Source organism: Colossoma macropomum, unplaced genomic scaffold, assembly GCF_904425465.1.
Source record: "Colossoma macropomum unplaced genomic scaffold, Colossoma_macropomum, whole genome shotgun sequence".
Lineage (NCBI taxonomy): Eukaryota > Metazoa > Chordata > Actinopteri > Characiformes > Serrasalmidae > Colossoma > Colossoma macropomum.
In genome coordinates, this window is record NW_023494784.1 from 14,907,529 (window position 1) to 14,919,256 (window position 11,728).

General features: G+C 40.4%; 1 protein-coding gene across 1 annotated transcript; it reads left to right on the forward strand.

Moving 5' to 3' along the window:
* Positions 1-1,559: 1,559 nt before the first annotated feature.
* LOC118809567 (sodium/myo-inositol cotransporter-like) lies at positions 1,560-9,072 on the forward strand. Its single transcript, XM_036573053.1, has 2 exons — positions 1,560-1,905; positions 4,827-9,072. Exon 2 carries the CDS (start codon positions 5,115-5,117, stop codon positions 7,254-7,256), a length of 2,142 nt encoding a protein of 713 aa, XP_036428946.1. The 5' UTR covers positions 1,560-1,905; positions 4,827-5,114; the 3' UTR covers positions 7,257-9,072.
* The last annotated feature ends 2,656 nt before the right edge of the window (positions 9,073-11,728 follow it).

The following is an 11,728-nucleotide window of genomic DNA, read 5'->3' on the forward strand; positions in this document are numbered from 1 at the left end:
GTTACACATAAGAAAGGTAACACCAGAAACAGTAACACCAGTGACATTTTTAATAAAAAATGCTTTTTACTAAATGGCTGCTACAGAGCATCAAACCACATGTTGTCAATCAAAGAATATGCACTAAAATATGTATTTTAATCCATTTGTGTTCTAATTTTTCACAGTTATCTAAGAATAAAGTAGGTCACACCAGTGACCTCAACTAAAGAGCTAAATGAGAAATTTTCTGATAACTGAGAAGACTCAGTGGCCTTACCATGTGCTTTTTTCATAGATTCTCAGAAAATAGGTAAAAAGAAGTCAAGTGATGTCATCAGTGTGATTTTTATTTCTAAAGAGATTTTTTGTTACGCGGTAACACCAGTGACACGTCTCCTGGGGACAACAACTTACATTATATATTTTATAATATTTATTTGGCATTTGTTTTCTTTATGTCAGTTAATTCACATATTTCATAGTCATGTATAGGTTATTGCGGTTAAAATTGCAGAAAACGTGTTTTTTTTCTTCAAAATATGGTGCCTTTACACATGGCTATGGGGACAAACACTTTTGTGGTGCTTAGAATTCTAGGTAATTGATTTAAAAACCAATGTTGCTAAATTGATGGCTCAAGAAGGTGTAATTGTTAAAATAACTTATTGTTATATTTTAAAATATAAATAAATTGTAACCCAAACGTAAGTGTAATATATCTGTAAATGCTAGGGAAACAAAAATGGATGTTTCTGTAGAATGACCCAAAACAGAAAACCTCACTGTAGAGACTACTGCGCCATCACTGCAGAAGGCAAGCAGGCAAGATGTAGTGACGGTACATTTGTCATTTTGGCCAAAGTATCCCTTTAAACTTAGGCTATTATCACAGGCTGTTAGTTGAGAGGTAACCAATAGGATTTTGAAATAGTGTCTAGTCCTCAGCAAAAAGTTCATATAGAAATGCATGTATTCAACGACTGTGAGAATGCTATGGAGAGAAAAATTTGTTCGACCAGCATAATAACAGCGCACTAAATTCTTATACAAGTCTGCTCTGAACTACAACTCTCAAGGAACACTACATGACGTCTTTCTATGGGTGTATCTTTTTGAATGAGGAGGCAAGCAGCTCCTTGAGAGTGGCTCACCATTAGACCCATATGTGCCTCTCCCTCATTACCGTGTATAACTTACTGTGTTAACGTCACACTGACCAACAGGACAAATCCTTTTGTATTAACCCCCTTATAGTACAGTATTATTACTCAGTTATTAAACTGAGCTACTAAGAGAGCGTTTCATTATCCTGGCATGGAAATCAGCAGGCCTCTAGCAGTTTCTAATATTGTTAAATAAGGGCTTACAAGAAATCATTAGAAGGAGTAAATACTAATAGCATAAATAAAGCAAATAAATAATAGCAATAATAATCCGAGAGGGAAGGGAAACTGTAAAGACCTGCTTTGCCTGACCTGGGTGGGAGTGCCTAGCACAGATACGGGACCTTGATATGAGTCTGTGCTCCCCTCACATGTACCAACCACACGTTAGGGGCGGGACAAAAAGGATTCGTGTCTTTAAGAGCGTCCTGGGATCAGCGCGCTGCTATTCCTCCACCAGCTGAGGAGGAAGAAGACAAAGAGAGAGAAGGAAAAAAAGAAAAAAGAAAAAAGAAAGAACGAAAGAAGGGGGGACGAGACCATATAGTAGCAGTGCTACCAAAAGCTGTTTACAACCCATGTAAATATTCGTCACGTTTTCGACCAGCTCTACGCTGACGGCATCCTGGAAGACGTGGCCAAATGAGCTCCGCCAGTGGAAGTAAAAACAATTCTATGGCGCTTCCGGAGTCGTTAATTCATTCAGTGGGCTCGCTCAGATAGCAACGTCGTACGGTTTTTAACTCATACCATGAAAATGGTAAGTCGTTCCTCACGGTTGTCATTTCATTTGACAAGCAGTGAGCGAAAAGTGTGTAGTCTGGTGGAGAGAAAAGGGACAGATATTCAGAATATTAAAGCTCTGACTCGGCGGGAGGTGTGTGCTCCTGTTTTTAGATGCCGAACCATCTTGGTGGAGCTAACGTGACGTGTAGGTGCTGTTTGTGACGAGGATGTTTTATTTTTTAAAAGTCGTGCCCTGATAGCGTGTTGATTGCTGGATGGGCAACGGTTGTTCTCTTAGACACAGAACAAAAAATGTCATTGTATTTAGCCGATGTTGTGGCAGTGACAGATGGTTTATTAATTTTGTCTGACACCGAAATCAGCAGAGATCTGCGCCTTCAGCCCGCTTACAAATTCTAGAAAATTCCACGCGCTGGATTCACGTTGGTGCCGCTCGTGCTCAAACTCTCGCTTGTGTTCTTCTGTCGGGTGACGTCGCCGAAAGTGATTAAAGTGATTAAAATCTGCCACTCCCCTTCATCGCTGCTAAGCGCTTTGTGTTTTTCTGAAATAAGAGACATACATATCATCCAATACGACAAGTTACTTGTGTAGTACTGCTGTTTAGTGGGGTTAAAAACATTTTGGATTAACCACAAAACCCGCTCGCCAGAGTTTTACGTTAGTTTTTCGGCGCCTGACTAGCAGTAAGTTGACAGGGTTTATGGGAAATAATCGTTCGTCATGGTTCATAAGGGTCTCGAGGGTTCGTTTTTTTCCTGGCGTGCATCAAAAAGACACATATAGTATTGTCACTTCTTATTGCTTGAATGCGAGGCAGCTGATCTTTTGCCAGGGGTTACCAGAGCACATCCAAGTAATGCATAGACTGGCAGTACGATCCAGTATCATGCTGGGCTTTGAGCTGCATGTAAGAGGAGAGAGTTGGCTGGCACCCTCACCTCCTTTTTGGCTGACAGTGAATGCAGTACAAGGGGATTAGCCCAGTCAGTCTGCCTGAGCTCACTAACCTTAATGGAGCCCTGAATTTTGGCTTTGGAGCCTGACCTCATCAGCAAGCTCTGCCACAGAATGGATTGTCTGATAACGGTTTGCAAGTAGAGGCTGACAGGAAATTACAGTGTAGCTTCAAGCCATGCTGGTGTAACCTGTTTCATCTGTGCTCTTGCCAGATGTGCATGTGTCGAGTGGAAGATCACTACAGTACAGAGTAAAAGCAGATAATAGAGGATGTAAGCATACAAACACTTATTTTTGAGCTAAGTGGGACAAAAGGAAGGAACTGTAGATGGGACGTACTGAACATCAAGAGAGAAATACTGTTTTTTAGTTCAAGCTGCTTTGCAGGTATGAGAGAAATGTACTTGGTAGTGCTTGGCACTGGTCACGTCAACAAGCTAGAATTATGTTTCTATATTATGTTATTTTATGTATTTGAATGGGTTGGAAGAAGAAATGATTTTTTGCATTGAAGGATCAAATGATATCGTATTAAATATAGCTTAAAAATGGAGCAGTGTATGTGCCATATGAGGATGAGTACCAAGAGAGGGCAGTGGTGCAGATGTTTTCTGATATAACTGGCAAGATGATGCTTTCAGTAGATTCTCTTGCATTGTTGTAGCTTTTGTAAAACATGGTGTTGTAATCACAGTAATTTTCACAGATGCAGACAGCTTCAGTTGAATGAACAGTAATGCTGTGGACAGTCTTAAGTTGTGTTGCCTGCTCATATAAGTTGTATCAAAGTGGCATATGTTCTATTCTGTTATAATAGCTTCAGTCAGCCAAATCCCTTATTAAGAGCTCATATGTAGAATTGAAATAAACATTGGTGTGCAGAGTTCATGACACAAATGAAATAAAAATAACTAAGAACCATACATGCAGCATTATGTAATAAGCTGACCTCTGATTCTCAGGGATTTCTATCCCTGAGTGTGCGTGTGAGATCTGAAATGGTGGTGCACTGGAGGGAAGTGAAGCGGCACATTTGCATGTGTTTAGGTTATGCAAACGTACGAGCATGTAAATGATGTGCTTTTGAACAGCGTGAAGTCATTCAGCTCAGAAGACATAGTAAGGTCACCAGTGACTTTGAGCATTCATCCATGCGTTTCTTGAATCTCTTCATTTATTTATGTTGGGTGTGTTAAATACTTGAATTATCACCATGATATTTATTTTAAATTCCAGCTTAAACAAACCTAGCAAATAGTAGGCAACTTTAAGCTTGTTTAAAAATGCAGATATTAAAAAAACAATGAAGTAAGTACATCCTAATTAGCGTGCATTCCCCATCAAAACTGTAAGTGTACTTCAAACAATAAAAGAGCTAGGTAAAATTGTACTACTGCCAAACACTATTGTAAGTGTATTTTAAAAAAGGGCTTTTTGACACTTAGCACCCTTTGAAGCCCATTCTGTGCAGTGAGGCAGGTGATCATATGACATTTGGACCAATCACAGTAAAGGAGAGATCTCGCGGTGATTAGGAGTTATGTTTAGCAGCCCGTGCACCCTGCACTGCAGTGCTTTGGCAAAAGACTTTATTTTGCTTTGAAGCATCTTTTTTGTTTGAAGCATACTGCTGGCTTAAGTACTTTATGTTTGAACTACACTTGTATGAAACTGGCAGGAACAGTGGGAACTCCACTTAGCTTCCAATATTATACATCTGGGTAAAAGTGTGTTTTATTTATGTACAGAGAAAATAAATATTTTATTAAAAAGCAAAAATGCAATTTTTAAACAACAGGAATAAAAATCGTATTTTTGTGCTGTTCATGGACAGTAGTGAACATAGGTTCAAGTGAAAAGGATTTTGTCATTACCAGTATAGCTGTCTACGCAGCACTTTGTTCTAATGCATGCACCTCTTTCTCTCTCCCTCTCTGTTTCTCTCTTTCTGTCTCCCTCATTGCTGTCTTGCAGGAATGTAAACTCTAGACTTTACTAGACCAGAGGCCTGAAAGATCTACTCCAAAATACCCCCTGTGCTTCACGAGAGCACCGTTGGATTATTTAAAACTAAATGCACAAGCCAAATACCAATTCACCCAACAGATGGTGGATGCATTTGTTTCCTTCCAGAAAGACAGCAAACCAAAGGATTAAAAGATTCCTCTTTTTTGCATAACTTTGCACCTTTGTTCAAGTAAACACCTTTTTTCATAGTTGTACCTTTGTATTGGTTTGAACTGTACCAATAAGCATTTAAACATGGGGCCATCAATGGAGATAGCAGACATTGCAGTCGTTGCACTGTATTTTGTCCTTGTGCTTGGCATTGGATTTTTTGCCATGTGGAAGGCCAACCGAAGCACTGTAAGTGGCTACTTCCTAGCTGGACGAACTATGAACTGGGTGGTGATTGGAGCGTCGCTGTTTGTCAGCAATATTGGCAGCGAGCACTTCATCGGCCTGGCTGGCTCGGGTGCAGCAAGTGGTTTTGCTGTTGGTGCCTGGGAGTTCAATGCTCTCCTCCTCCTTCAGCTCCTGGGCTGGGTGTTCATCCCAGTCTATATCCACTCTGGTGTCTACACCATGCCAGAGTACCTTTCCAAGCGCTACGGGGGTAAAAGGCTAAAAGTTTATTTTGCTGCTCTTTCTCTTTTGCTGTACATCTTCACCAAACTCTCAGTGGACTTGTATGCAGGGGCACTCTTTATCCAAGAGTCCTTAGGCTGGAATCTCTACCTGTCAATCATCCTGCTTATCACCATGACAGCCCTGCTGACAATAACAGGTGGTCTGGTTGCTGTGATCTACACTGACACTCTTCAAGCAGTGCTCATGATCGGTGGAGCTTTGAGCCTCACAGTCATCAGCCTGGTCAAGGTAGGTGGACTGGATGGTGTTCGAGAGAAGTACATGGAAGCAATTCCAAATGTCACTGCCATCCTCGCCAGCCACAACTACAGTTTTTCCTACACAAATTCTTGTCGCATTTACCCAAAGCTGGATTCCCTCAAACTCTTAAGAGGTCCCCTCGATGAGGACATTCCCTGGCCAGGGTTCCTGTTAGGCCAGACTCCTGCATCCATCTGGTACTGGTGTGCTGACCAGGTCATAGTTCAGAGGGTACTTGCTGCTAAGAACATTGCTCATGCCAAGGGCTCCACTCTTATGGCAGGATTGCTGAAAATTCTGCCTATGTTCATCATTGTCATTCCAGGAATGATCTCACGGATAATGTTTCCAGATGAGCTTGCCTGTATCGGCCCAGAGCACTGCATGGCTGTGTGCGGCAGCCAAGCTGGCTGTTCTAACATTGCCTACCCACGACTGGTCATGAGCATAATGCCAGTGGGCCTGCGGGGACTGATGATGGCTGTTATGATTGCTGCACTTATGAGTGACCTAGACTCTATATTCAACAGTGCCAGCACCATCTTCACTCTGGACATCTACAAAATGGTGCGGACTTGTGCCTCCTCCCGTGAGCTGGTTGTGGTGGGAAGACTCTTTGTGATCGTCATGGTGACTATCAGCATTGCTTGGGTGCCCGTCATCATTGAGATGCAAGGTGGCCAGATGTACTTGTACATCCAGGAAATGGCGGGATATCTGACACCACCCATCGCTGCTCTTTTCCTTCTCGGTGTCTTCTGGAAGCGCTGCAATGAGACTGGTGCCTTCTGGGGTGGCATGACTGGCTTCATTCTGGGTACGACACGTCTTATTCTTGGTTTCGTCTATCGCGAGCCTCGATGCAACCAAACAGATGAGAGGCCAGCTTTCATCGTTCATGTCCACTACATGTACATAGCTGCTGGGCTCTTCTGGGTCTCTGGACTGGTGGCTGTAGTGGTCAGTCTTTGCACCCCTGCCCCAACCAAGGAGAAGGTTCAGCGCACCACTGTGTGGGGACTACGCAATGTGGAAAAGCTACCAGTGACAGAACGGGAGGAAACATACAAGTTGACCCATAAGGGTCCTGTCCACTGCAATGGTAACAGCATGCTCCAGAAAGACCTGCCTCTGGATGTCCAGAAAGAGCGATGTCTTGATGGGGCTGATCTAAAACTCCTCATGCCTTCCCCTTGTGACCAGGATCCTGCGAGTCCTAGCACAGATGCACCCACCCCAGTGGAGGCGTATAGCAATGGGCATGCAGAGCTGGTAGGGCGTAAGGATGATGGGAGCAGGCAGTTTGAGAAGGGCATGTGTCTGCGCCTCTTTGATTGGATCTGTGGGTACAAAGAACAAGCTGCAACTCCTGCACCCAAAGCCACTGAAGAAGATGAACGGATTCTCATGGAGATGCTTTATGAGCCCCCGAAAATCAAGCTTCTGTTAAACTTTGGCCTGATAATAGTCTGTTCTCTTGGTCTCTTCATGTTTGTCTACTTCTCCCTGTAGCCTGCTACTCATTGGGCAGTGTGAAGGGCAGTAAGAGTATGTGTATGATCTTTTTGTTATTACAAAAGCTATATGGGTTCTGTAAAAACTGGTATTTTTTGTAGCTTCCATAAGATGGGCTCTCTGGACACTCCTCATTCTGCTATAAATTGGCCTTTTCCATTGCCTTCATATCAGATCAACAAATTCTTAAATATAGTCCAACTGTTGTTCCTTACATCATTGTGACCAAAAGCACTACTGAAACAGTGGGTCTTTATATATATATTTCTAGACAAAGACATGTATTAGTTGTAGAAATTTGTGAATTTTGCCTTATTCACTGTAAGCACTCCCTTGGCTGGCTTTCTGCATTTTTTTCTTGAAGGATCATTTATATCAAGAGTAAATACATCAAGCAGGGATGGAGGCTGTATCTTATATATGCATTTGTAGTTTTTATTATTCCATTCAGATTTACTCTATTTTTAAAACTTGACAGTAGTGATACATTTTCCACCTATTATTAAAATAGACAGATATTTGTCAAGTCAAATGTTGAAGTCATTTTTGGCAAAATTCAAATTGAGAAAAGAGAAAAAGTGGGAAATTTACATGTCAGAGTTTTATGAACAATCTTAATTATTCTTTGCAGTGCTGTATGCCATAACAAGTGTTGTGAAGTATGTCTAAACGTACATGTTACCATTATTTTAACAGTACCTTTTTGTGTGAGTGTTCAATCAGTCACTGTACTTGTAACAGTCTCTTCTTCCTGGTTACGTATTTTGCTGTATCACGCTGAAAGTACTTCTGTCATCACTCTGTAAAAGCAATGATTAGTGCACAAAGGTGTTTTTAGAAACCACCAAAATGCCTTCTCTTCAAGTAGGGAAACACATTCTTGTCCCCATTTCAGTGAAGTTGTAGGTGAAATCCGGGTGACCAGTGTCTCAGAACTCACATATTCAACGCTGAAACACAAACTATACAAGCACAGCCTGTTGTTCCTGAGGATGTCAAGTGGATTGGCCTCCACGGGACAAACACCAGCCAGAAAACATCAGTTAAAATCACAGTGTTGTCTGAATTTGTGTAATATGTGAAAGCATATGATGCTATCCCAAAACGGGGCAGCTAAGACTGGGATGTCCAGTTTTGATTGCTGTGCAAAATAGTATTTAGTTCTTCTAGAGGAAGAATTTCATTTGTGGTTGCAGGAACAGGCATTGTCTGTTGTAGTGCTTTTGAATGCACTGTTTGTTTAGTGAAGGAGGAAGTTAGTGGCTGGGCTTCAGGCAAACGCAGACATGAATGGTTGTTCACCAAAGATGACTGTTTTGAAGTCAGAATTTGGTATCATACCACCTGCTGAAGGCTTATCAGACACGTTGCCCAGTAGGTTATGTTGATGGAGGTTAAATAACCCTGGCTAGTGATGCCAGGAAATTTAGTAAGTAGTATTGTGTATGCTGAATAAATATTACACAGCTCCAATTGGAATGCTGTTGTTTGGAAAATAAACATCATGTCCCAAGGTGCTACTGGGAATGAGTGGGGTTTTGCAATGGGTGCGCTCTCTTTAGTATTCCCTGATCAGCTATAATGAATTGCCTGATAAAAGGGCTGCGATAATAACCAGCATAGATACTAATTCTGAAGGTCTTTACGGGGCACCGCCTGGTTAATTGAGGGTTCAGAGTAGCCTTATTCGTAGGTTGTGATCCACCAGAAAGTATGTTTTGAATTACAAAATGTGACTGAATATATTTGTTTTCTGTCAATATAATTCCAATATGTATCAAAATAGAAAATAAAAAAAGACACCAGATTGAAATATTTGCTTGTGTTTTTATTATTGCGCAGTGCACCCAATCAGATTAGTTGGTATCAGTCTTCTAAGAGTTGAATGAAGTTGAATGTTGGAATGAAAACATCCGGGCCTTTGCAGATAACATTGGGTTAATGGAAATTATTAAAAATGTTAAAGAAAAAACAGCTCAGGCTGCCCCTGTTTCTTACATTGATTTATCCAGTAATTTAATTGCTCATATTTCTGAACGATAATTTGGTGGATTTCAGATTTGAAAATGAACTACATTTTCATTAAGAGCTTCATTAAGAGTCTTGGTTTCAGCAAGACCGAAACCAAAGGTTAAGGTATATGTTGCGATAGATTACACAGACGAAAGGTTGTCATGTAATGAAGGCAGTTACTACTATGCTATTCCTTACATGTTGCCTTGTTTTATTATAGCAAGTTCAACATATCTTTTTCAGATTAGACTATATTTTTAGACTATAAGTTATGGTTTTGATAAAGTTGTGGCTATTCATATATCAGTAAGGTTTGCTGTTATTTTAGTAATCCTAGTTTGCTGTTTGTATTTTGAATATTTCAAACATTTTATTTATTTATTTTTATTTGATGCAAAGTCATTTACAATTTAAATAAGAGAAAAACTTAACATTCCAGGATTTTAATTAGAGACTTATGAACAATTGAAGACTTATTAAAATCATCACTGAAGAGGAATAAGGATTACAGAGGGGAGATGCATGAGTTGGGCCTGTGAGAATATGTCTTAGAGAGATGTGAAGGAATGAAAGAATGGAAAACAAACAAATATTTGACAGCACTGCTATTTTTTGGGGTTAATGCAGGATTCAAATGGAGTGGTTTGGCCAAGGACACAGTTTAGATGAAAAGTAGCTTGACTCCAGAACTGAAAAGCAAGGAAATGTTTTGAGAGGGTTTGTTAGTGTCAGATATTTATTTGGTGTGATGTTAGCACGTTCCAGTGTTGGAAGATCCCATGAGAAAAAAGCTTTTGAGTGCAGTGGGTTATTTCACTCTGTATTGAGCTTCTTCTTTGAATTGGTCAGGTATCTGAGTGTATTCAAGGTCTATGCAGGTCCAGAATCCTGGAAAGGCATAGAGTATAGAAGTGGTGGATACTCATGGCCTACGTGGAAAGTACACAGCAAAGTTCTGTGTGCATTGGAGATTGTCTGCTTCGTACCAGCCAGGTTTCAAAATATGTCAAAATAAAGGGGAGTATTTTCATGTTGTGATTATTTTATAATGCACGCACTGGTTCACTCTGTGTCACTGGAAGTAATGCACCCACCTGTGAGTCACGATTCACAAAATGAGATGACCAAGTGCTTTCATTACCACTGTTTTTGGTGTGTTTTTGCTTTGTTTTTTCCTTTACTTGTTTTAAATGACTTCAAGAAGCACTGTTATTTGTTGTTTCATTTTTTTGTTTGTATTTGTGTTTTAATTTTTTGTTGAGTGACTTGACCGAATATGTATAAAACCTCTCCTTACCAAATGTGTCTTACTTTGAAATTCGCTGTTTTTCTTTACCTACAATCCAGAGTGATGAACAAGCAATTGTTCTTATGCCCTATAAGTAGCTTCGTACAAAGAAATCTGGCTGAACACAGTTGCTGCGTTGAAGAACAAGGGTCTCATACAGCTGTAAATTATACAGACATTGTGCTTTGCAGTCATCTGCATTTCTGAAGACCCCCTGTGTTGCTGAAATCTGGAGTTGGAGAAGCTTTGATGCTTTAAATTACTTATTTGTTCAGCTATAAACAAACAGATGTACATATTTGTTACTTTTTTATTAAAAAAAATAAATAAAAGGAAAACATGTTTCAAAGGTACGGTATGCTAAACGGCCTGCTCATTTGTCTCAGTATTCATTTTTCACCACAGTTTCCACATGTAGCCATGCATTTACTAGCATGTAATTTAGTTTATTGAAACTTTAAGGTTTATCCTCCTGCCCTACAATAAATATTTCCCGTCTGTATTGGGACACAAGTCAAACACTGTATTAGGGAGGGTCTCTGAGCTAGCTGAGTATTTTGCTCAATGATAGGTGGAGGTGGTGGGAAGGGGAGGTGTAATGAGGTATTATTATCAGTATTATTCTTCCCTGTCCATCCAAGGTGATGTAATCAAAACTCAGAAGATGTTTTGAGGTAGTGTTGCCACTTGTCCAGATTTTCTCTGGATTGTCGAGGTTCTTGGTTGCCTGTTCAGGAAAAATTAGGTCCTTCATTTCAGGCATTTTGATATGTTAGTATGTCCAGTGAGGTTTAACCCCTTAACAAGCCAGAGCCCACTGGTGGGCCCAAAGTTTTATTAGACACATCTAAAACTTAAGAATATCTGTGCACTAGGCAACACTATGATCAACATAATAACTGAGAATATTAGGTTCTGTAGGGGGACTGACATCTATCTAATATGGACTGCATCTTGAACACCCATCCATTAAATTTAGTAAAGAATCAAGCAACTAATAGAGTGTCCAGGAATTTTACAGAGCAATCCTATGTAGAGGCAGGCAAAAGAGGTAGCAGGTAACCAAGAGATATAAATAAAACTGTTGATTGTTCTTCTGCTCAGGAAAACCAAGAAAGTTTGTTAGCAGCATCTCGTACATCCTGACGGAAGAGGAGCAACGAAGAGG